This window comes from Sapajus apella, unplaced genomic scaffold (genome assembly GCF_009761245.1).
Source record: "Sapajus apella isolate SASKATOON/1434 unplaced genomic scaffold, GSC_monkey_1.0 scaffold2, whole genome shotgun sequence".
In the NCBI taxonomy this organism is placed as follows: Eukaryota; Metazoa; Chordata; class Mammalia; order Primates; family Cebidae; genus Sapajus; species Sapajus apella.
The window spans coordinates 67,884,694-67,910,657 of NW_022436942.1; the positions used below are offsets into that span (position 1 = coordinate 67,884,694).

A 25,964-nucleotide genomic window follows, 5' to 3' on the forward strand; every position below is an offset into this window, starting at 1 on the left:
GGCCCCTTTCCAGCCAGCAGCCTGAGGAGTCTTAGGAAGACCTGTCCCTTCCCTGCTCAGAACCCTCCAACGTGGAGGAAACACCCCGACCCGGCAGTGGCGTGCGACTGGCCGGTTTGCACTGCATTCCCTCGCTCCAGCCCCCACCCCCCACTGCTTTCCCAGCTGCCCCAGGTCCCACGTCCTGTGGCACTCGCCACCCCTGCCCACCAAGACTACCCTCCATCGGCTCTCCACAGGGCTCCTTCCCCACCTCCCTCCGCTCTCTACTCCAAAGCTGCATTATCAGAGGAGCCTTCTTTGCTGACCACCCTGTCCAAGCCAGGTACCCCTCTGTCCCGCCACTCAGTCCCCATGCCCTGCTATTCTGGTTACTGTGGCTGTCGAGTAAGTCACCCCAAAACTCAGCAGTGCCAAACAGTCACTTATGGTCAGGAATAGAGGCAGGGCACAGTGGGGAGGGTGCAGCTGCCCCGTGATGTCCTGGTGGGGGTAGGGGCCACGGAAATCTTCTGACGACCTGTGTGCTCATGTGTTAGGCGTCAGCTTTGTCAGAACACAGTGGCCAGGTTCTAAGGATGGAGGTCCCGAGAGAACACACTGCAGGTAGAAGCCACATTGCCTCTTGTGACCCAGCCACGAGTCACACAGAGCTGTTTCCGTGGCATCCTTACATGGCATCCTATTCAATAAAATGGAGTCACGAGGCCGCAGGCCCCTCTCCACCATCCTTGCCACTGCTAAGAAGCCTGCCCCAGCCCGCAGGCTCACCCACTTCCTTCATGTGAGGCCTTTTCCTGTCACTACTACGTTTACCAAAACGGGGCTATGCAACCGCACTGAATGCTCACAGCCGGGCCCACATTCAAGGGAGAGTCTGGAGCCTTCACCAAGCTGGGGTTAGGGCCCTAAGGAGCCTGGGGCCCCAAGCCACCTCCATTGGTACTCTGGCAGAACAGGCTGGGTTTGAGGCACCCATGGGTGGGCTCAGGAGAAGGTCCTTCAGGGAACAATACGTAAAGGAGAAGCTACAAACCCAAAGGCTTCCGCAGGCCACTGGGGCACTGTGGCAGGCCAGGCTTAAGGCAGGGACTCCAGCGACCTGGAGGCCCATGCCCCACCTGAAGGCACTCACATTCGAAGCACGTTGGAGGACTGAGCAGCTCCCCCAAGCCCATCTCTAGGAGGGACTGGGGCTCAGGGCCACCAACTAGCAGTTGCTAGGTGCAAGGCAGAAGCCCAGGGCAGGCTTGAGAGCTGCCTGCCTGGGTGGCCTCTGATGGGTGGCCTCCCTGCCTTGTTTAGCCTCTAGGCGGACTCTGTGGTCCCTCATCAGGACTGTCCTCCTGATTCCAGGGAAGAGGAGGAGGGAGAGCCTCATGAAGGGCTTTGCCCTGCCTCAGGGTGGAGGTAGGGTGAAGACAGCCTGGAAAGCAGACACACTGGGCCCGAATCTCAGCTCCACCCTTGCTATGTGTGTACTCTTGGGAACCTCTGAGCTTCCACTTCCCCCTCTGTACAGCGGGGCCTGCATGAGTCACCTGCTGCTGTGTGACAAGCACAGCTTGGTGGCTCAAGGCAGCAACAGTCACTTAGTATCTCTCAGGCTTTCTGTGGCTTAGGAAATTGGGAGCAGCTTGGCTGAGTGATTCTGCTCAGGGTCTCTCATGAGGTTGCAGCCAGGATATTGGCCGGGGCTGTACTCTCCTTTGAAGGCCTGACTGGGGCTGGAGGGTCTGCTTCCAAGAAGTCTCAGATGACCTTCTTGGCTGAAGGCTGCAGTTCGTGGCCACATGAGCCTCTGTCTCCATGGGCTCCTCCAGTGTCCTGACACAGCAGTGGCTTCTCTCAGAGCAAGGAAGAAGCCACAACTACTTTTATGACTGAGCCCTGGAAGCTGTATTCTTTCACTTCCAGAATATCATACTAGTTACACAGGTCAGTCCTGTTTGGAGTGGGTCCCAGGGACTGGACAAGGGCATGAATACCAGGAGGTATAAAATCACTGGTGCGGGTGGCAGATCATGGAGGCCAGCTGCCAAATGCCATAACTTGTTTCCTCATCAGTAAAATGGGGACCACCTCTGGGTTGTTGGGGCCTCCAAACACGAGTCGTCAAGAAAAGCCACAGAGGCCTGAAATCCCAGCACTTTGAGACACCAAGGTGGGAGAATCACTTGAACTCAGGAGTTCAAGACCAGCCTGGGCAACATAGTGAGACCCCATCTCTACAAAAAATACAAAAATTAGCCAGGTGTGGTGGCGCACCCTTATAGTCACAGCTACATGGGAGGCTGAGGCAGGAGGATAGCTTAAGCGTGGGAGGTGGGGGCTGCAGTGAGCTATGATCATGCCACTGTACTCTATATCCTGAGACCTTGTCAGAAGAAGGGAAGGAAGGGAGGGAGGGAGAGAAAAAGGAAGGGAGGGAAAGAGAGAAAGGGGAGGGAAGGGAAGGAGGGAAGGAAGGAAGGAAGATAGGCAGGCAGGCAGGCATGCCATGGGCATGGAGCCTAGCACATACTAGACACTCACCAAATGAGCTTCTGTATTACGGCGCTACCATCAGCTCCACCAGAAGGCCGGCAAAATGCCCTTCCTTTCAGTCAGTGGGGACTAGGAACAGGCACTCCCTTTTTTTTCTTCTTAAGGTTTTAAACATGTAATTTATTCCATCTATTAGATAGATTTTGTAGATTTAATCATTTTCACAGTTGGTGGCTCATTGGATACTCAAGATAAACTCCAAATGAAAGTATAATGGTGAGGACAAATGAGTTTTCACACCACAGTGGCAGAAACTTGCTTGGGAAGAGACTTTAAGGGGAACAAAAATACATACAGATAGAATTTTTTTTCCCTGGCAGCTGCTTTTGCTGACTCCAGTAGGTTACCACAGTTAATTTCACCAGTTTTGTTCATCTGTAAAATTGCATAAAAGTGACATTTTTGTGCTCATTATAGCAAGTGCTGATTTATGGCTGGTAAATGAAGAGCTGGTCCCTTTTTTGCGGGACTCTCCGAGTGGCGCTAAGTGCCCATGAAATTGCTTGTATAATGTAGTTTAAATCCAATCTTGGAGAAAGATTCCCCCGTTGGCCAAAGTGACATTTCCATTCTCCACACCGAGTTTATTTTAGGCCACTTAGGAGGGGGCTGCCCCGGGCAGAGTCGGGGTGGGGGCCATGGCCGGTCTACTTGTCCAGCCAGTGAGGCCAGATGGTGGGAGAGCCGCCCACTTCTTCACTCCCCACTGCCCTGCCCAGGTCAGGCCACACCTTTCACCCTGGGCTGGAGGCAGCTGAGCTGACTGAAGCTCATTTGCCTAGGCTTGTAGGCCTGCCCATGCCCTACCCTGCTTACAACCTGCCATGGCTGCCCAGTGCCCCAGGTCGGGGCTTTGGCCCTGCTGACAATTGGGATGGGGCCCTTCTTTGTGGCGGGGCTGTCCTGTGCATCGTAGGATGTTTAGCAGCATCCCAGGCCACGACCCACCTGATGCCAGTAGGGCCTCCAGCCCTAGCTGTGCCAGCCAAACATGTCCCCACACACAGCCAGAGCGCCCTGTGCAGTGAGAGCCATTGTCCTGCAGTGAAAAGGCACTTCCAGCTCAGGCTGGAGGCACTCCTGGCCAGCCACCTCTTGGGCTTCTCCTCCGCAAGCCTGCCCCGAGCTCCCGAGCGCCTCCTGAGTTATTTACAGTTCCCACCCCTACTACTTCCCTGCCTCTGGGCCTTTGCCTCAGCTGTTTCCTCTGCCTGAAATCTGTTTCTCTCCTCCCGCTTCACCCCTTCCACCGGTGGCTCAGGACTTAACTGGGATGCAGTTCTTTTTGGGAAGCTGTCTCTGGAGCCCATGTCCCGCCAGGGTGTCAGGGATGACGCTTTGGAAGGATGGGGCATGGTGTGCAGGCTCCTGAGCAGTGCCGAGGCCTAGGGAAGGGAACAGGGTCTGCACTCTGTCCCCAGCTGCGATGCCAGTCCCACCTGTGCCCGTCAGAAGGGCAGCATGAGCCCCCTGCCCCTTTCTTTTCTGGGAGGGCCCTCTCTCTGGGCAGACGAGAAGGGTATTAATACACTCACAGAACACCAGCTTTTGTTAATGCCATTTACCACACATGACCTGTCAAACCCTTCCAGCCACCTTGGGAAGTAGTATTGGCAATTTCACCCCATTTTACAGATGAGGAAGCAGAGGCTGAGTGGTGAAGCTCCTCTCCCAAGCACCCCAAGAGTCATGAGCTCCAAGCACCTATCATGCACCTCATCCCCTACTGAGCCCCCTGGCGCTGCCATTCCTTGAGGCCACCTTGCAGACCTGGCATGATCATGACCCCCATTGTACAGGTGGGAAAACTGAGGCTCAGTTGGGCAAACTACATGCCCAGGGCCATTCCATCTGCCTCATGGAATTCCACCACCACCATCTCCACATGCCCTCGGCCCTGGAAAGGTCGTGGGCTATCCTTGGGAATGTCTCAGGACCAGGAGGGCTTTGGATGGGGGCAGGAGTCTGCCCACCATGGCCCTCTTCCCCCATGGCAAGGCTAGTTGTGCCCACTTACAGTGGGTACAGTCAGCCTGCCACACAGAGTGTACCCTTCAGCCCCATGCAGATGGCTCACTAAAAAGGCAGCGGCAGCCACACTGGCCTTGCAGGTGACCGGTAGACTCAGGGAGGGTGGACTCAGGAAGCAAGAGCAAGGGGTGGCAGAGCCCCTCCTCCTCACCTGGCTTTTGACTGAGTAAGGAGGAAGCCACTAGCAGCAACTCACCCTGGCGCTGGCCCCATCTGCCCTGTGTTCACATAGGAGCACGCTTAACCAGCCCATGAGGTGGGCAAGGGGTCATCATCCCATTTCACAGGTGAGGAAGGGAGGCAGGGGGAGGATAAAGGTAGAAGGAAGGAATGTCGTCCAGAGCAGTGACAGAATGAAAGATGACACGAAGCACTGGCAGGGTTGTGGGGCCACTGGAACTCTGTGTTCTGCGGGTGGGACTATAGCCTGATACAGCCTCATGGGCAAACGGTCAGGCGTTTTCTCCCGAAGCCAGGCAGGGCAGAGGCCTCTCCCCTGTGACCTAGAAATTCCATTCCTGGGCATATTTCCAACAGAACTCTGCATGTGCTAGGGGCTGTGGCACTGTATTTATTTACTTTTATTTTTTTTTTGAGACAAGGTCTTGGAATGCAGCAGCACAGTGACAGCTCACTACAGCCTCCATCTCCTGGTCTCAGGTGATCCTCCCACCTCAGCCTCCAAAGTAGCTAGGACGACAGGCATGTACCACCATGCTTGGCTAATTTTTTTTTCCATAGAGCCAGGGTATTCCTTTGTCGCCCAAGATGATCTTGAACTCTTGGGCTCAAGCAGTCCTTCCACTTCAGCTTCCCAAAGTGCTGGGATGACAGGTGTGAGCCACCTCACCCGGCCTGTGGCACTATTTCTGTCAGCTAGTAACAACCCAAATGCCATCAAGAATAGAAAGGATGGGCCAGGCACAGTGGCTTGTGCCTGTAATCTAACACTTTGGGAGGCCGAGGCGGGAGGATTACTTGAGCTCAGGAGTTTGAGGCCAGCCTGTCCAACATGGCGCAACCCCATCTCAGGAAGAAATACAAAAATTAGCCAGGCGTGGTGGTGCGTGCCTATGGTCCCAGCTCCTCAGAAAACTGAGGTGGGAAGATTGCTGGAGCCTAGGAGGTCGAGGTTGTAGTGAGCCATGATTGCACCACTGCACTCCACCCCAGGTAACAGAGCAAGACCCTGTCTTTAAAAATAAAGAACAGAAATGATGAACAGATTGCAGCATAGTCACACAACAAGTACCACACAGCAACGAGACAGACCGAACTACTTCCCACACGGCCACCTGGATGATTCTCACACAGTAGGAAGTGACAGAAGCCAGGTGCAAATGAGCACATGTAGAATTCCATCTCACCATGTACACAAGCCAGGCACAGCCAGTCCACGGTAACGGTTAGGTCAGTGCGGGTATGGTTAGAGGCTAGGAGGGGCTCAGGGACCCTGCAGGGGAGTAGCAATGTCCTGTCTCTTGGCCTGGGTGCCATAAAGCAGCTGTTTTCCTTTTGTGAAAGTTCATCAAGCTTATGATGCGGGCAGTTCCCTGCACCTTACACTTAAATCCAAAGTTGAAAAATGTAGAAGGAATAAGGAAGAGTGAAATGAATGGGAAATTAGTGTGGGGAGGGGCTCGTGAGCCCTGCAGGGAGAGGTGGGCGTGGCCTCCCATGGGCTCTCACACGTGCTTTCCTCCCACAGGCGAGGCAGTAGCCAGCGCCATGCATTCCTCCCGCTACCCAAGCCCGGCAGAGCTGGATGCCTACGCTGAGAAGGTGGCCAACAGCCCGCTGTCCATCAAGATCTTCCCCACCAACATCCGTGTGCCCCAACACAAGCACCTCAGCCGCACAGTCAATGGCTATGACACCAGCGGCCAGCGCTACAGCCCCTACCCGCAGCACACTGCCGGCTACCAGGGCCTTCTGGCCATCGTCAAGGCTGCGGTCTCCTCCTCCAGCGTGGCTGTACCGGCTGGGCCCGCCAAAAGTGTGCTCAAGAGCGCCGAGGGCAAGCGGACCAAGCTGTCACCAGCTGCTGTGCAGGTGGGCATCGCGCCCTACCCAGCGCCCAGCACTCTGGGGGCCTTGGCCTACCCCAAGCCACCAGAGGTGCCTGCTCCTCCGCCCAGCCTGCCTGCAGCTGCCACTGCCACCTCCGTCATCCCCCTGCCAGGCCGAGGCCTGCCCCTGCCACCCTCTAACCTGCCTTCCATCCACAGCCTCCTCTACCAGCTCAACCAGCAGTGCCAGGCCCCGGGCGCCGCACCCCCTGCCTGCCAGGGCGTGGCTGTTCCCCATCCCAGCCCTGCCAAGCACGGCCCAGTGCCCAGCTTCCCCAGCATGGCCTACTCAGCCGCAGCCGGTCTGCCCGACTGCCGGAAAGGCACCGAGCTGGGCCAGGGAGCCACCCCAGCCTTGACGTTGGCTGGGACCACCAAGCCTGCAGGGTACGCAGACAGCGGCCTAGATTACCTGCTGTGGCCGCAGAAACCACCCCCACCGCCGCCCCAGCCGCTGCGTGCCTACAGCGGGAGCACGGTGGCCAGCAAGTCCCCCGAGGCTTGCGGGGGCCGGGCGTATGAGCGGGCCAGCAGGTCGCCCCTCAACTGTGGTGTGGGGTTGCCCACAAGCTTCACCGTGGGCCAGTACTTTGCGGCCCCCTGGAACAGTGTGCTGGTGACCCCCACCAGCGACTGCTACAACCCAGCCGCGGCAGTGGCAGTCACGGAGCTGGGGCCAGGGGCAGCCCGGGATCTGGCTGGGCCCCCCGCAGATGCCCTCTCGGGCCTGCCCAGCAAGAGCATGTGCAACACGTCAGTGCTAAGCAGCAGCCTCCAGTCGCTGGAGTATCTCATCAATGACATCCGGCCGCCCTGCATCAAGGAGCAGATGCTGGGCAAGGGCTACGAGACAGTGGCGGTGCCCCGGCTACTCGACCACCAACACGCCCACATCCGCCTGCCTGTCTACAGATAAGGCCTGCCCTGCGGACGCACTGACACATGGACGGGGCGCAGAGCCGGGAGGCAGGCCGCAGAACAGGGTGGGCAGCTCGAAGGGGCACTCAGCCCCACCCTGTGCCTGCTGATGTCCACAGGGAAGCCAGGCCAGCTGGTGCCTCACTGTGGCCGGATGGAGGGGGGCAGGGTGACCTCACACACCAAGGCCCCTCCCCACCGTTGGTTGCCCCAGGACACAGGGAGGGCCGTGGAGCGGGGAGGCAGCCACTGACATCCACGCCTTCCTCTATCTAAGCTGGCAGAGACAGGGAGAGAGAAACCACTCAAAAACAGGAATGGTTTTTTCTGGGTCTCCTGGGACAGGGGCCCAGGCCAAGGTGGGGTGCGGGAGGAGACGGGCACACCAGAGTCAGCGTGAGGGCAAAGCAGCCCCCAGGGGTCAGGCAGCTGTGCCTCCCCACACTGGCTCCCCAGTATTCTGGGAAAGGGCACGGGGACCAATAGGAAGTCACTGGGCCCTAAGTGTCTCCTCTAACAGAGGCCCCAGGGACTACACCAGTCCCCTGTTCCTCCTCCCACCCTCCCCCACCATTCCTTCCTAACAGAGTTGCACCCCATCCCCATTTTCCGAACCCTGAACTACCACCTTCCCCCTTCCCTCCAATACATCTTATAGGGCTGCTGGGTACAGTTATGCAGGCTGTGCACTGCACAAGGGCACCCTGTCCAAGGAGATACCACTTTCACCCAAACTTGTATATTTATTACAATTTTCCACATCTTGAGGAAGGGGCGTCATTTTCCTGTTCGCACAAAGGCACGACGGGGGCTAACGATGGGCCTGTGATCTTAGATCTCATTCAGAGAGAACCTCCCTTGCCTTCTTTGAGGGATCTCTTGGGATCCTCCTGGTTTTAACTGGGAGGCCCAAGCCAACTCCTTCCTGCAAACCACCCTCCAAGGCCTGTCCCACACGATCAAGGGGGGAAAGATAGGCAGGAGTCCCCTCATGAAGTCCCCAAGTCCTAGCCCCTCTGGCGCTCTGGAAGCGGTACTGTAACTCTCTCCAAGGCCTGTTCAAGCACTAAGTGCATTTACAAATCTCTGAGAATGTTTTTTTTTTTATACTAAAATTGACCATTATATTCTACTGTGAGAAGTGCAGTCTGCACTATATTGTTTTAAAAACGAAGAGAAAGAAAAAAAAAGGAAAACACAGATGGTGCCTCAGCTGTCAGCTTTGCTTTTGTAGCTCTTGTTTTCGTTTTCTTTCTTCCTCTCCTTAGGAGTGAAGGGGGCTGTCTCCTCCCAGCTGACCGGCTTGCAGCCGGGAGGGAAGCAGGCCAGGAACCTCCTGGTACCTACTGTGCATGGGGCCTTCTGCATTCAGTGCCCCGCCTCTTCCAGCTCTTTCAAGATGGACACTGTCATGTAGCACACAGGCTGATGGCCGCTACACCACAGCCAGTGATTGATCCCTAGAGCAGCAGAGACAGAACCAAACGGGGCTGTCTTCCTCATTTCCTCCATGGTGGTCTGGGGACGGCATCTTCCCTCCATCACAATTCCTTCCCAGCTCTCCCTCTATGCCTGGCAGGCTCCAAGGGGCCACGGTGGCAGTGGGGCTGGGGACAGGCCCCAGTGGCTAGGCAGCAGCCATCTCCACCGCCAACCCCATCTCAGCCAGGCCAGACACGCCGGTGCCCCCTTACCCCCTGCTCTGGTGCCTGGGGATTTGCGGGAGTCCGCCCCTGCCCCAGGGAGCTCAGCATTTATTAGGCCCTGGCTGTGTACCAGGCATTTTCCTACTTACTGCATCTTGCCAGAACCTCACAACACCCTTGCAGAGTGGGAGGCGTTCAGGAGGAAGAAACTAAGACTCAGACGTGAAAGCAACCTGCAGGAGGTCACAGCAAATCTGTGCGAAGCTGGAGTTCAGCCTCACAGCATAGATTCTTCACTGTGTCCTGTCCCTGCCTTCGCCTCCTCCCCTCCCTCCTACCCTAACATCAGGCCGGAGGAGCTGGGGAGCTCCTGGCTCTGGCAGGCCTCCCTCCCATTCACAGAGCCCTGCCAGGGTGACTGGCAGTGGTGAAGTCCAGGGCAGAGGGGAGGCCTCGGATTCGACTCTGCGGTGGGTAGTCCACCTCCCTGAGACCAGGCATCCAAGTCGGGCGGCACGTACTACCCAGTCCATGGAAGAAGAAACAGGCTCCTGTGTCCAGAGTGGGACCCAGGTCCTTGTGCACTGGGTCAGTGAGCCAAGCGCACACCCCAGCTCCTGAGGAGCAGGAGCCAGGCCCTGCGGGGTGAGGAGCTGGGAGAGGCGGAGCTGCCTGGAAGGCTGCGTCACAAATAGGACACAACTAGTATAAACGGCAACTGACGGTGCTTTTCTGATCTCACTTGAGTCTATCAGGCAGGTAATAAAATCATGCCCACTTTATAGATGACACAAGCTGAGCAGCGGCCACAAGGATGTTGAGAGGGAGTGAGGTATTCTGTCATTGAGCCCCACCCCCATCCCCATTCATAATCAGAGTCCACCTGGGGGCATCCGAAACCCAGGGGAGCTTGGATGGGGCAAACCAGCAGGCCCAGCCTTTTGGGTTCCAGACCTGCCACGGTGAGTGACCCTAACCAATCCATCTCCCAAGGGGGCGGCACCAGAACCAGAGATGGAATTCAGGCAGACAAAAGCACCGGGTGAGCATTCGGAAGGAGTGGGCAGGAAACCAAGGTCTAGGCCAGGTGTAGCACTGGGCAGTGGCCTGTGGCTCAGGTGTTCCCAGGTGTCACCACTGGGGCCACCCAGCACCAACTTGGTCACCCAGGTCCCCACATCCTTGGTCAATCACCAGGCATACCCACACTGGGGCATCAGGAGAGGCGAAATGGGCAAAGCTGGAGCCACGCCCCATGCCAGGTCCCTCACATTTGGAGACCAGGGCCAAGGACACACCTGCTATCCTGCTCATCCCCTGTGGTGTGGGGTCTGTGCGTGGCATGTGGAGGCTCATGGCACAGTCTGGGCCTAGGGCTCTCGCCCTGTCCTAGCACTGACTCCCTGTGCCTCCTTGGGCCTCCATTTCCCCATCTGGGAACTGGGCTGGCTGATCTCAAAAGTGCCCTCCAGGGTAGCCTTTCTACCATGCTTTATACAATCAATCACCTTTGATTACCGCATTGATGGGGAAAGGACACGTGACCAAAGTGTTATTATCCCTGCTACAAATACCGAGATCCCACAGTTAACTACAGGCAGACCGGATGCCAGGCTCAGGGCTCAACGTTACTTGGTCCTCACAAGCACTCTGCACAACAGAGGTGCATGCGCCCACATCAGACGAGGTCAGTGAGGCCCACAGAAGGGCAGTCACTTCGCCCAAGGTCACACAGCTGAGGATGAAGAACAGCGAAGTGGCTGGGATAGAACCCAGGCCCGTCTGATTCTGAGTCCGAGTTCCCGGCTGCAACACTTGGCGGAGAATAGAAAACAACTGTCAACCACCAGATGTGGCCAATTTGGCTCCAGAACCCGGGCCCAGGCTTGGGTCCCAGAGCCCCAGATGCCCGGGCGTCCTGTGGGTGAAGGAGCAAGAGAGAAGCGGCCATCTGACCAAGGCCCCCAGCAGGAGCTGCAGTCTTCCCCTAGGTCTCTTGCTCTGACACTAGGACCCCTCTCTCCCCATTTAGCAGTCCTGGGCTCGCACCTTTTACCACGGAGCTGTCCAATACGGTGGCCAGGTGTGCAGGCACAGAACCTCAGCTATCACTTTCTGTCACAGCGACCATTAGAAGATCACCCCAGATCAGAAACGGGGTGACCCCAGGTCAGAGACATGCCCCAGAAGGCCACGGGTCTCAGGCACAGATCTGGGCAGAGGAAGCAATGAGCGGACACTCACCTTTCCGGGGTGGTTCTGTGCTTTCTTCACTCATATCCCTGTCTTTAGACCACAACCCCATTTCTGGAGGGGGAAACTGAGGCAAGTTCCAGCTTCTGCACTTGCCATCAAAACAGCAACTCCTAACTTTGCCCTACTCATCTCCCTCGCTGCCGCCTGGACTCCTCCACGCCCAGCTCCACTTGCGCCCAGGCGTTCTTAAAGGTCCCGCCCCCAATGTTGGCTGGAGAAGGTGAGGCCCGGCCAGCGTGGTAGATGAGAACAAGGGACTAAAGGTTTTCTGTTTAAATTGCCACCATCACCAGCTCGCCAGCAAGTGGCAGGGGAAGGGTGAAGGCAGGAAAAAACATAGTATCCCACTGACTCCATGTGTGACCCGGGGTGACTTGTGTGCCTCTCTAAGCCTCAATTTCCAGATCTGTCGAAGGAAGGAGTGGGGTGGCATCAAGTGATGGGTAGTCAGGATGATGGGGCAGATTCGTCCTGTGAGAGGGACCCCTCGGAGTGCTGTGGGGTGTAGCTGTCTGAGGGCCAGATGGAACTGGTTCCATCCTAAGGCCATGAGCAGGTTGTGTGTGGCCCCGGGCAAGTGATCACTCCTAAGCCACCTACTCCCCGACTGTAAAGTGATGCTCTGATGGGGAGCTGTGTTTCATTCCTGTAATCCCAGCACTCTGGGAAGCCAAGGCTGAAGGATCACTTGAGCCCAGGAGTTCGAGACCAGCTTGGGCAATAGTGATATACCATCTGTACAGACAATTTTAAGATTAGCTGGGCATAGTGGTGTACGCCTGTAGTCCCAGCTACTCAGGAGGCTCAGGTGGGAGGATCACTTGAGCCCAGGAGGGCTGCCACAATTACCGAGATCCCACAGTTACAACAGGCAGACCAGATACCAGGCTCAGGGCTCAACGTTACTTGGTCCTCACAACCCCTCAGAGCAACAGAGGTGCATGTGCCCACACCACAGACGAGGTCAGTGAGGCCCACAGAAGGGCAGTCGCTTCACCCAAAGTCACACAGCTGAGAATGAAAAACAAAGTGGCCGGGATAGACCACAGGCCTTCTGATTCTGAGTCCAAGCTCCCACTGCGACACTTCGAGGAAAAGAGGAAAACAACTGTCAACCACCAGATGTGGCCAATTTGGCTCCAGAACCCAGGCCCAACCTTGGGTCCCAGGGCCCCAACTGCCCGGGCATCCTGTGGGTGAAGGAGAAAGGCCACAGTGAGCCGTGATCGCACCACTGCACTACAGCCTGGGTGACAGAACCAAGACCTTGTCTCATAAAATGAAATGAGGCTAATATTTTAAAGTACATACCATGTGAGGTTTAACTTAGCGGCACAGAGCCGTTAGGTAAAAGACGTACCACAGAGTGAGGTGTGGCGCTCCCGTCCTCACCTAGTGCAGCTGACTTCCCAGTCGCCTTGAAAAGTGGGTTCCCAGTACAAAGAGTTTCAGAAACATGCCTATCCCGGCTCTTGGAGATACACAATTCACATTAACATATAAAAACTCTTAACAAATCCTGCAGGCAAGATACCCTTTCAGCTTTTTTGAGACAAAGTCGTGCTCTGTCACCCAGGCTGGAGTGCAGTGGCGCCATCTTGGCTCACGGTGACCTCTGCCTCCCAGGTTCAAGCGATTCTCCTGCCACGGCCTCCCGAGTAGCTGGGATTACAGGCACGTGCCACTTAGCCTGGCTAATTTTTGTATTTTTAGTAGAGATGGGTTTTGCCATGTTGGCCAGGCTGGTCTCGAACTCCTGACCTCAGGTGATCCCCCCTTCTTGGCCTCCCAAAGTGGTGGAATTACAGGCAGGAGCCACCACACCCAGCCCCCTTATAGCTTTAACCCAGCATTTCTCTAAATTTTTTGACCACCTAAGTTTTTGTTTCTATCTATTTACACCCCATGGAACAAACAGGACTTCAGGAAATACTGAATCCTGCCTCTTGAAATGCAACTGGGGAAACTGAGCAAGTCCTTTCTCCTCTCTGGACCTCAGTTTCCCCAATTACATCGCAAGGATTCATGAGTTTGTGGCAGAGCAGGAACTGGAACCCAACCCTGACCTGAAGTCACTGGGTCTCATTTCTGGTGCACCCTAACCGGTCCTGTCCATTTTGTTAAATTTGGGACAAAAGAAGGTGAAGGTCCTCAGGGAAAAGGAGGAAGCCACATTTGAGAAGTAGGGGTGAGTACTCTTATTTTGAAAGAGGGGAAACTGAAGTTCAGAGAGGGGAGGCAACTTGCCTGAGGGCACACAGCAACTTGGTCCTGAACTCTTCAGAGGCAGTTGAGGCCACCTCCTCTCCTTCTGGGGTTGGGGCATGGGGATGGGGAGGATATTTCCTGTCTCAAAGCCTCAGGACACACCTAACAGAGCGCTCACCGGAAGTCTTCCTGACCGGGCCCCCAAGTTCCAAGGTTCCCTCTGAACACCTCTGAGGAGGCCCCTGAGTGTGACGACAGTGACCCCTGGTGGCCGATCTCCAGGACCGCAGCAGTCCCACCTGTGCTAGCCAAGGGCAGATCTTTGGGATCCAGGGGGTGTACCCCCAAAACTGAGGGGTGCTGACAGCAAGGGAGACTCTCTAATGTCACTAAGAACCTTACAGTGTTGAGAAGATCCTAAGCTGAGATCTGCGGACCCGGGTTTGAGTCCCTGCTTCCAGCCCCACCCTCTCCTGTCCTTACCTGTTCGAAGCCATTACAGCCTGCGGCTGTGGAGAAATCGGATGTGGGCCTGCTTTGGAAACACCAAAAACACTAAGCAGTTTTTTCAAAATTCCTGCCACCCCCTAGAAAGGTTCAGCTCCACCACATCCAGGCTATGTGTCCTTAGTGACTGGGTCTCACTTTCTTCATCTGTAAAATGGGGATAGAGATTTGTACTTGTATCTGCATGATGGGCCAAATAACAGAAAATCCCCGACTCAACTGGTTTAAATGAGAAAGAACATTTATCATCTGGAATAATCATAAGAAGCCTTAAGGCACGGTGGCCTCATGGTTGGTTAATTCAGCAGCTCAACAGTGTCATCAGGGACCAAGGTCCTTTTCATCTTGCTGAGCTGCCAAGGCCCCTCAGGGGCACAAAGTGGCTGCTGCAGCTCTAGGCATCACATCCAGATTCAACAGTGACCAGCAACAAAGAGGACAGTCTTTTCCTAGATTTCTCCTAATTTCCCAGAAACTTTTCCCAGAATTCTCCCTCCCCCAGCAGACCTCCCCACTTGTTTCATGGGGCAGAACTGGGTCACATGGCTATTCCCATACTAATACCTAGTGAGGGAAGGAGAGTCACGGTGTTTGGCTCGGGTGCTGTAAGGAAGAGTGGGCATGATTTCTAGGGTGGTACGAATACTGGTTCATGAGCTCCCACAAGCGCCCACGCATGGTTCCTGAGATAGGAATCCCAAACTCTAAGCACGGCAGCTAACACATGCCAGGTGCCTTATCCATGCTGCTTCCCCCTTTCTGTGATTCCCTCTGAGAGCACAAGACTCCCAGCCCGGCCTCTCCTGAGCCAGCCTTCCACACCTCAGTCCTGGGGCTTGAATCTCCACCATCCAGCACCTCTCCCATCCTGACCTCGGGCTCCATCACTGCCCTCCCTCTTACTTCTATCTCAAAAGCTTGGGATGAACAAAGATCACTTCATTGTCCCCAGTGACACTGGATTCCTAAGGAATCAAAGGAAGTGCTAGATCCTGATATGAATGCTTTCACCAGGGAGCCAAAAATTAATAATAGCATGAACAGAGGCCTGGAGTATTTAACCGCTCCATCCCGACAACGGAAATGATCCAAGTACACCGTTATCTGAGCGAGGTGTGGGGACCGACTGCCGACTACGACATTATCACATTCGGAAATGTCAGAAGCGTGCATTTTGCAGGGAGATGAACGGCGTGTCTGAATACGGCTTTTGATTAAAACAAAATTCCCAGCATTCATCTAAAACAATAATAACAGCTAATAATAACAGGGCATGTAATAATGAACCATTCATAGGCATAAGAGGTAATTGTTCAATTAAGATCCCAGAGTTTCAGAGACTGTCTTTTTTGATGGGGTCCCTTTGTTTTTGCCTCCAGTAGCACTAATTCTTTCCCAGTAGTGCTTTACACTTGGGAGGAAAAAAGCCCTCCTGTCAAATATGACATACAAGTGCTGTATCATTATTAAACACACACACACGCGCACGAGAACAAGTCCTTGCTGGAATAAAGTTAGGGGTGTGGGGCTCTCAGTGAATGCTGACAGGCTGGGGAGCTCCGTGAAAGTGACAGGCCACAGTCTTCACCGCGGAAGTGGCCTGGCCTCCTTACCTCCCGCTGCTCAGGGATCAGAGTGTTTTCTCTCCAGCATGGGTTCTGAGCAGAGCGCCTGGCTTCCACTCCCAACCCCACTGCTTAGCAGCCAGGTGCCCTGGGCAAGAGCCTACACCTCTCTGAACCTGTTTCCTCATCTATAACATGGAATATAGTAGATATTTAGTTTTTTTGGCCTGCCCGGGTTCTATTTACTCTCTTCTAGTGTCTGTATCCATTAGCTATTGCTGCCTGCATTACACACACACGCACTCTTATAAAAAAATTCGTGGTATCCAAAAACATTCATTCTCACGTAGCTGCGGGGTTCCTCTATCTCAGCCAGATTGCCTGGGGTGACTTGGTGTCTCTCATCCTCCTCCCGAGGGCTGGCCCTGGCACGTCTGGTAACACTCCATTGGTCAAGACAAGTCATATGGTCAAGCCCAGGTGTGGGAAATTATGCTTTGCCCACGGTGGGAGGACATCACAAAGTTAGACTGCAAAGGGCCCAGATAAAGGGAAGAGTGGGGATTTGGGGCCACGGAGGCCATCTAGCACAGGTGTCCACATTCAAACTTTGCTTAGGGCACTGCCATTCCCCACTCTTAGGCCCCTGGGTCTGGGAGAAGCTAACTCTACCCCAGCTCTGGAGATCGGCAAATAACTCAAGTCTGACCAATCGGAGATCATTCTGCTTCCCAAGCCACAGTGATTGGTTCAGGAGCGGACACATGACCCAAGTTGGTCCAGTGAGAGTCAGGGACCTGGGGCTTTGGCTGGGATGACTGAACAAGCAGCTCTTTTCTCTAAGATTGTTGAGTTGGTAGGATGTCAGTTTGCAGCTTCCAGGGTTCAACACCTTGGGAGAGCCTGTCTAAGAAGAAAGCTTCACTGAAGGAAGACAGAGCTGTGAGACAAGCACACAATAGAGAGACTGAGTCCTAATTACCTCATTCAAGCCCCTGGATCCAGCCATACCTGAAGCCAAACATGCCTGGTCTTTTCACTAATGTGAGCCAATGTGTACTCAGACTTGCTGTCACAAGTCTGTGCCCCTAAAACTGTGACTAATATGGCGCAAGGCATGGGGAAGGTAATTAAGAGTGCCAACTGAATGCCGGGCGCGGTGGCTCACGCCTGTAATCCCAGCACTTTGGGAGGCCGAGGCGGGTGGATCACGAGGTCAAGAGATCGAAACCATCCTGGTCAACATAGTGAAACCCCGTCTCTACTAAAAATACAAAAAATCAGCTGGGCATGGTGGCACATGCCTGTAATCCCAGCTACTCAGGAGGCTGAGGCAGGAGAATTGCCTGAACCCAGGAGGCGGAGGAGGTTGCGGTGAGCCAAGATCGCGCCATTGCACTCCAGCCTGGGCAACAAGAGCGAAACTCCGTCTCAAAAAAAAAAAAAAAAAAAGTGCCAACTGAACAGAATCCCCGTGAGACTTCAATGAGGCGCCATATATAAAAGATCACACCTGGGACACTTGAAGAGTTCAATGAATGAAGGTGAATTTTTATCCTTTATTGAAAGTATTTACCTCCAAAAAGACAGACGAGATCTCCTGCACAACTGAGCAACTGGGGAGGAGAAGATGGTAAGAGATGATGGCAAAGGAAGGTTGGCTTGGCATCTTTGGAGTCAGATGACATTTAGATTCAAATCCACACTCATCAGGTAGCTGGGTGACCTTGAACAGATCACTTCATCTCTGTGCCTTATTCAAAAAGGGAACAAAACCTCTTATTCTTTACCTCCCAGGATTACACAGAAGAGGAAATGAGATCACGTGGGCAAGGGCCTGGGGTTTTGGAATTACTGCCTGAGGTTTAAATCCCACCTCATCTACTTACAAGTTGTGTGACCTTTAACTGCACCTCCTCAGTCTTAGACTGAATGGCCGTGTCAAACACAGGAGCACTCCATACTTGGTAGCTGCAGTGATTACCTGACGAGTGGCTAAAGGAATCAAAGCGCTCGATATTGGAGAAGGGCATCAGGTATTAAACTACGGCTGCTGCCCTTCTCTTTTTTTTTTTTTTTTTTTTTTGAGACGGAGTTTCGCTCTTGTTACCCAGGCTGGAGTGCAATGGCGCGATCTCGGCTCACCACAACGTCCGCCTCCTGGGTTCAGGCAATTCTCCTGCCTCAGCCTCCTGAGTAGCTGGGACTACAGGCACGCGCCACCATGCCCAGCTAATTTTTTGTATTTTTAGTAGAGACGGGGTTTCACCATGTTGACCAGGATGGTCTCGATCTCTTGACCTCGTGATCCACCCGCCTCGGCCTCCCAAAGTGCTGGGATTACAGGCTTGAGCCACCGCGCCCGGCCAGATGCTGCTTTTTTACAGTCTTCAGAGGTGATGAACCTCCTGTCACAGGAGGTATGCAAATACAGAGGTGTAGTGGTGAAAAGGGATCAAGCATGGATATAGGATTGGGCTAATTTAATGATTCCCAAATATCAGTCATTTCTATAACATAATCACCATTTTCCCCATGAAAGTTTATTCATTTAATATAGTTCCTAAAATCATCTAAGTATTCTTTTTTTTTTTTTGAGACGGAGTTTCACTCTTGTTACCCAGGCTGGAGTGCAGTGGCGCGATCTCGGCTCACCGCAACCTCCGTCTCCTGGGTTCAAGCAATTCTCCTGCCTCAACCTCCTGAGTAGCTGGGATTACAGGCACACGCCACCATGCCCAGCTAATTTTTGTATTTTTAGTAGAGACGGGGTTTCACCATGTTGACCAGGACGGTCTCGATCTCTTGACCTCATGATCCACCCGTCTCGGCCTCCCAAAGTGCTGGGATTACAGGCGTGAGCCACCGCGCCCGGCCTGTTCTTTTTTTACAAGCTACATTTTTATTCCTAAATGACTTTCTTGTAAACTACACTTGAGACCACTACTTTATCTAGAAAATTGTATCATTTTCCATAAAGAGAAGGCTTTATTACTCTAAAATAAAGCAAAATTAAAATGGTTTTATTTTTAGAGACAGAATCTTACTCTATCACAAGGCTGAATTGCAGTGGCACGATCTTGGCTTACTGCAACCTCCACCTCCTAGGTTCAAGTGATTCTCCTGTCTCAGCCTCCCGAGTACCTGGCTTACAGGCACACACCGCCACACCCAGCTGATTTGTGTGTGCATGTATTTTTTGTATTTTTAGACAGGGTTTCACTGTGTTGGCCAGGCTGCTCTTGAACTCCTGACCTCAGGTGATCCACCTGCCTCAGCCTCCCAAAGCGCTGGGATTACAGGCATGAGCCACCATGCCCTGCCATGAAATTAAAATGTTTTTAAGCTCTTCCTAGATACCATGTTCTTCCAGAGGTTCTGAGCCTAAGGCTTTTCTCTATTTGAAAACAAAGATTAGTGAATGTTGGGAAGGCATTTAAAACACAGAAAAACCAAACTGAGACCTTGATATAGTCAAGGGACACAGAGAACTGAAAGAAGAACGTGGGTTTTTAAACTGTGATCCCATGTCCATTGTATCACCTGAGAATACTCTGGCATACCACCAGCGCATGTCCCACACTTTGAAAACACTGGGAAAGGTTATGTTTAAGATCTTACTGGAGCAAACAAAATCCCAATCACTTGTAAATTTTTAAGTTCCCCCAGACAGCTATTGAGTCACAGTCAATATCCAAACCATCAAATATTTTGAAAAATCACAGTTGAAAAACTTACTACATGGCTAAAAGTGTACTCATAGGAAAATTCATAGCCAAAATTATTTCATTATAAAAAATAAAAATAATTAGCCTGGAGATAGTGGTGTGTGCCTATAATCCCAGCTACTCCGGAGGCTGAGGCAGGAGATTCACCTGAGCCTGGGACAGGGAGGTTGCAATGAGCCAAGATTGCACTACTGCTCTCCATTCTGGGCAACAGAGTGAGGCCCTGTCTTATAAAAAAAAAAAAAAAATGAAAATAAATGAATTAAACACTCACCTTGGACGTTACTGAGTCTCTTTGAGTTGGGAGGGTGTTTTGATTTTGTTGGCAGGCAGGCCCATCCCGTCTGCCCCTAGAGAAGTGACTTCTTCACAGACCCAGAATGAACCACTGCCATTCTTGGTGACACTGTTGGGGTGGAGGGTGGACATCTGCAAAAAGGGCTGTAGTAGATGCTACTGGTTGCCTAGGCAATATCAATTCCCACATCCTCTTTCTCACAAAACCCAGGCCTCGCTGGGATTACTTCCCTCCTCCATATTGCCATCTGCTTCTTTAGGCCAATTGTTGTTTCCTGCCTGTTGATTGGCTGAAGTGGGGGACACGTGACATAACTCTGGCCAATAATAGAAGAGAAGAGGCCAGCTAGGAGATGTCAGGGAAAAAGAGAAAGGGCTGCCTTCCCTCTTTGTGAATGAAACGGAATCTGGATGTGATGCCTGGATCAAGGGCGCCATCTTGTGTCCTTGAGGAAAACTGGCGTGACGAAAAAGCCAGCACACTAGGCGGGCACTGCCTCGCCCAGTGCCTGACGCATGGTTGGAATCCAGACTTAAATGCTGAAGGAATACATGAAGAACAGAACCGGGTCCTTAATAATCACGGAGACACTTAATTAACCAGCCTTCGTATCCTCCCTAACTTGGGGCATCCTACTGAGATAATAAATATTCTTTCTCTTTCAGCCAGTGTAAATTTTCTGTTACTTGCTACCCAAATCACATAACTGTATGAATACTACAGCCACAATTGTCTCTTCTTCCTCATTGATTTGGGTATTATTTATGATTCAACTGCTGCCTGGCGGAATTTTTTTCTTTCTTTCTTTCTTTCTTTCTTTCTTTCTTTCTTTCTTTTTGACACAGAGTCTCGCTTGTAACCCAGGCTGGAGTGCAGTGCTGTGATCTCAGCTTTTTGCAAACTCCGTCCCACCCCCTCCCACCCCCACCCCCCCAGGGCTCAAGCGATTCTCTTGCCTCAGCCTCCTGAGTAGCTGAGATTAGAGAGGGTGCGCCACCATGCCCAGCTAATTTTCATATTTTTAGTAGAGAAGAGGTTTCACCATGTTGGCCAGGCTGGTCTGGAATTCCTGACCTCAGGTGATCTGCCCACTTTGGACTCCCAAAGTGCTACGATTACAGGCCTGAGCCACTGTGCCCAGCCTGCCTGGGGGAATTTAAAGGCCCCCTGGAATTACCTGATCATCACAAAGTCTGTGCCCATTTTACAGATGAGGAAACTGAGGCTCGGAACATTTCTGATCTACCTACAAATGCCCGGAAGATCAGTCCCTGAGGCAAGACTCAAATCAATTCTCTGGATTCCAAATCCGGAACTTTTTTTTTTTTTTTTTTGACATAGTTTCACTCTTGTTGCCCAGGCTGGAGTGCAATGGTGCAATCTTGGCTCAATGCAACCTCTGCCTCCCAGGTTCAAGCAATTCGTCTGCCTCAGCCTCCCAAGTGGCTGGGATTACAGGCGCGTGCCATCACACCTGGCCAATTTTTGTATTTTTAGTAGAGACAGGGTTTCACCATGTTGGCCAGGCTGGTCTCGAACTCCTGACCTCAGGTGATCCGCCTGCCTTGGCCTCCCAAAATGCGGGGATTACAGATTTGAGCCACTGTGCCCAGCCCAAATCCAGAGCCTTCTAGGACCTCCCCCACCTGCCAATGTCCCCTCTTACCATTCTTGCCCTTTTCAAGGCACCCAAGGCAAAATAGGCCCCTTCCTTGTCCCAAACAACCAGCTTCAAGGAAAGATCCAGGTAGCCATCTTGTCTTCTGACCAACCCAGGGGAAGAGACCAACACCAACAACTTAAGTAAAGGAGTTTTCACCTCCGCAGAATAGAGGAAAAGGAAGTGTTCCTCTCTCCGCCCCCAACCTGCTGCCCTTCTTAGAGTTGAGCCCCAGGAGCTCAGTCACAACGGCTGCTTCTTCCCAGAGCCTGACCTGAGGGAAAGATGCTTGTCTGCAGCCTCCGGGGAGCTGACCTGCCAGTCTTAGCTGGGGTTCCCTGTGGTTCTGGGGAGGTTTAGCAGGGAGCATCCCGTCACCCGGACGTGGGGACTGGCTCAGGCGCAACCTCTGACACAACCCGCCTAATCAGAATGGCTCCAGGGACGCCTGCAGAGAGCGCTGCCTGAGGACCCCTGTCTGCGTGTGGGATCAGATGAGAAAGCACGGAGCCCTGGGAAAAGCTGGGCTACCCCTGGACCACAGGGTGCCATGGGCTCCTGGAGAGCAATGGAGGAGGAGGTGGGGGCTTGGAGCCCCCTGGCCAGCCTTGGAGGTAATCCCAGTCCTCACGGAGCTTGGTAGACTCATGTCCCTCCTGCCACTGACTCTCCCTTCTGACAGATGAAGAGGTGGAGGCCCAGAGAGGTAAAGTGACTCAACCGATGTTCCCTGGACCAAATAACCCATTGCCAATACAAGCCCCGGTCTGCTCAACCCAAGCCCTTGCTAGTTTCCACCGTAGCTGCCCTCGACCTTGGTCTCCTCCGAGACCCAAGCTCTTCCCGCCTGAAGCTTCAGAAGGACATGAGATCGCAGCCCGAGGCTGGACCCGGAGCTGGAGGCCATGGGAAACTGTAGCTGGCTGAGGCTTCCTTGGCTGTGGGGTCCCTCCTCATGCCAGGAGGTCTGGAGCTGCCTGGGAGCTTGACTGATGTTGGGTGTGACCCTGGGCGAATGGCTGCCCTGGAAAGGTGATATGTTGTAGCAGTGTCCCCACCCAAATCTTATCTTGAATTGTAGCTCCCACAATTCCCATGTGTCCTGGGAGGGACCCAGTGTGAGGTAACTGAATCATGACGGCGGATCTTTCCCGTATTGTTCTTGTGATAGTCAATAAGTCTCATGAGATCTGATGGTTTTATAAAAGGGCATTTCCCTGCACAAGTTCTCTTCTCTCTTGCCTGCTGCCATGTGAGACGTGCCTTTCGCCTTCTGTCATGATGGTGAGGCCTCCCCCAACACATGGAACTGTGAATCCATTTTTTTCTTTACAAATTACCCAGTCTCGGGTATGTCTTTATCAGCAGCATGAGAACAGACTAATACAGAAGGGAAGAGGGTCAGCCTCACCTCCGGCTCATGGCTCACAGCTCAGGGTGGCACGCGGCCCCGTGGACAGACACAGGCAGGCAGTCCCCAAGGAGGCGCCATCCCACTCAGCCCAGCAGCACCGTGAGCTCCCCCGCCCCCAGCTCCACAAGCACTGCCAATGCACCATGCCACCACAGTCCTCACCACCGCAGCCGACATGCACACCCAACACCCCGGCTGATACTTGAGGCTTGCCCACTGCCACGCCTGCTCCGTCCTCCCCACTAGCAGGACAGTCCTCCCAGCAGCATCGCTGTCCCCTGATGAGCACCAGAGTCCCCGCACCAGCATCATGAAACCCCAGCCCGTATTATTCACCCCTGCCCAAATGTACTGTCCCCACGGGCATCATTATCCCAGCCAGCACTGTCTTCCCCACCAGCGTCACTCTCCCCTGCCAACATGGCTCTCCCTGACCAGCATCATTACCCCCACCAGTCACTCTCCTCCCCTCCCTCCGCCCCACCTTCCCCACGGCCACGCTAATCCCAGCCACTTCTCAGGCCAGCACCGCCACCACCACCACCCAGTCCAGCCCCAACCACCAACACTCTCAGTGCCGCCTGGTCAGTACTTCCGCCTTCGCTCTCAGCCCTGCCCCTGCCTCTGCCTCCCCCCAGGCATGTCCTAGCTCTTCCATTGCCCTTGCTGTCGTCTCATGCCTGTTACCATCCCCCACCATCATCCTGCCATCTCCACCATCAATGAATAAACATTTATTGAGCACCGGCAAATCCCAGACACTCTACAGAACGCACAGAAGGCACGGCCCCGCGCCGAGGGCTCCAGCCCCTCGCAAAGCTGCCATGCTGCCGCACATGGTGGCGCGTGCGGCTCAGGCTGGGGCTGGGCCTTGGCCGGGCAGCGCACCTGGAACGGGGTCCTGAGGCCTCTGCCAGGTTCCAGCTGGGGCGGGGGTCATGCCACTTCCTGAGAGCAGAGCAAATAAATAAAGGAGGGGCAGGGGCCGGGGCCTGAGCCCTATGGGTGGAGGGGCCCTGGTGTTGGCTTATGTGACTCCATGGGAGCGAGACAGGTGGCCAGGGGCCCCCACCCTGGAGAGGGGAGGCAGAGCCTGGAGACCAGAGGGTCCTGGGGCTTCCCTGGCACCTCCACTGGGCCCTCGCCTCTGGGGCCAAAGCAGGGCATGGGGGGACACCCCAGAAAGCACTGCTGAAATGCGCATGGACTAGAAATGGGCCGGCGGAGAGGCTGGGGCTGTGCCGAAGTCCCTAGAGCGGGGAGTCATCAGTCCTCCACTTGGGGGGGTAACCCTGCTGGTGGTCGCAGCGGGGGTTCCCCATGCTGTCCAGAGGCACCACCACCTCGTCTGGGTTGGAGTTCTTGTTCAGTTCCACCACGCGGGGCACCACCGAGGACCAGCGATCTGCACCGAGAGCACATCAGACGGAGGGGAGGAGGGGGGTGGAGAGACAGCGAGCATATACGGAGTGCCTGCTGTATACTGGGCACTCCACAGTGATCTGAAGGGGGGGTTTGACTATGCTTATTTTACAGGGGTGGAAACGGGCTCAAGCGAGGTCAAGGTGCCTCCCCAGGCGTCAACGGAGGAACCAGGATTCAAGGCCAAAGCCAAATGCCCTGCGCACCTACGTCCTGTCCAGCTGCGTCTTGCAGGCTCACGGCTTACTAGACAAACAGGAAGGTTTTCTCCATATGGGGACGGCTGAGGAGCTCATACCCCCTCCCCAGGCCAGCTCGTGTCACAGTAGGGAGGCCCGGGACAAAGCCATGTAGGTGACGTGCCTGGGCATTTACAAGCAGCAGAGGAAACTCAGGGGCACACGCTCCCATTCGGCAGACGTGGACACTGAGTCCTGGAAAGAGGCAGGACTGCTCAAAGCAAATTTGCGGTAAGAATGGACTGGGGCTCCCCTCCGCACCTGCCCTTCCACTCACCCCTGCGGAGGCGGCTCACGGTGTGTGAGAAGCCGTAATACTGGTAGGTCTCATTCTTGCCCGGGTCCTCATTGATGATGCCCAAGTTCTGGTTCCAGTGAGACCAGTTCACCTCATCCACCCTGGAGGGGCCAGGGGCCAGAGCGGAGGGTCATGGAGAGCCCTTCCCAGAGATGCTTCCCATGCCACCATCCCCAGCACACCCTCCTATTTCTTTATTATGGTAAAATATACATAACAAGGCCTGGCGTGGTGGCTCATGCCTGTAATCCCAGCACTTTGGGAGGCCGAGGTGGGCGGATCATGAGGTCAGGAGTTTGAGACCAGCCTGACCAACTTGGTGAGACCCCATCTCTACTAAAAATACAAAAAGTAGCCAGGCATGGTGCCTCGTGCCACCACACACACCTCCACACCCATGTTGCCCAGGGTGGTCTTGAACTCCTAACCAAAATCGATCCTCCTGCCTCGTCCTCTCAAAGTGCTGGAATTACAAGCTTGAGCCACCACACTTGGCCAGGATTTGAGTTTTACATTCAAACTGAACCGAGGCTGGGTGCAGTGGCTCGTGCCTGTAATCCCAGCATTTTGGGAGGTCAAGGTGGGAGGACTTCTTGAGGCCAGGAGCTGGAGATCAGCCTGGGCAACATAGCAAGAACCCCATTTCTACAAAAAATTTAAAAACTGGTTGAACACGGTGGCATGAAGAGGCTGTGAGATGGGAAGATCCCTTGAGCCCAGGAGCTGGAGGCTACAGTGAGCTACGATCACACCACTGCACTCCAGCCTAAGCAATCCTGTCTCTAAAAACACACAAAAAAAGGAACTGAACGGACCGGCTGGCCTAGAAGCTCCCATTTCCCAAATGAGGAAACTGACTTTGCCTGACTCCAAACGTTCTGCTTATGCTCTATGCTGACAACCACTTTACAAAGAATGACTCAACTGAAAAGAAAAGATTCATGAAGAGGTTCCCCCAAGAAGCTGGCACGCCCTGTGCCCCTGGAACATGGAGTCACTCTGCAGACAGGCTGGGTGAGGTCTGGAGTCCTGGCAACTGCAGACTGCTCGGCTTCCCCTTTTGCCCAAGCACTAGAGCCCAGCCCACTGTGTGGTAGACAGTGGGCGAAGCTCCGAGACGAACCCACCATCCAAGTCTCTGCTTTCCTCTGAGCAAGG

General features: G+C 54.0%; 2 protein-coding genes and 1 long non-coding RNA gene across 6 annotated transcripts in view; 1 reads left to right on the forward strand and 2 right to left on the reverse strand.

The window, feature by feature from the left end:
- The window catches only part of FAM222A (family with sequence similarity 222 member A), a 55,509-nt gene extending 46,732 nt beyond the window's left edge, over positions 1 to 8,777 (forward strand). For both annotated transcript variants that reach the window (XM_032301137.1, XM_032301142.1), the window contains one exon: positions 6,287 to 8,777. In XM_032301137.1, the coding sequence (XP_032157028.1) occupies positions 6,287 to 7,563 (1,277 nt within the window). In that variant the 3' untranslated portion in view covers positions 7,564 to 8,777. The remainder of the gene's footprint in view (positions 1 to 6,286) is intronic.
- The window catches only part of LOC116566580, a 47,762-nt gene extending 27,195 nt beyond the window's left edge, over positions 1 to 20,567 (reverse strand). The window contains exon 1 of the long non-coding RNA XR_004275920.1: positions 19,750 to 20,567. This is a non-coding gene — a long non-coding RNA (uncharacterized LOC116566580). The remainder of the gene's footprint in view (positions 1 to 19,749) is intronic.
- A 2,992-nt stretch (positions 20,568 to 23,559) lies between these two features.
- TRPV4 (transient receptor potential cation channel subfamily V member 4) overlaps positions 23,560 to 25,964 on the reverse strand; it is a 50,915-nt gene continuing 48,510 nt past the window's right edge. For all 3 annotated transcript variants that reach the window (XM_032301175.1, XM_032301167.1, XM_032301162.1), the window contains 2 exons: positions 24,786 to 24,907; positions 23,560 to 24,252 (listed from right to left, as the gene is read on the reverse strand). In XM_032301175.1, the coding sequence (XP_032157066.1) occupies positions 24,098 to 24,252; positions 24,786 to 24,907 (277 nt within the window). In that variant the 3' untranslated portion in view covers positions 23,560 to 24,097. The remainder of the gene's footprint in view (positions 24,253 to 24,785; positions 24,908 to 25,964) is intronic.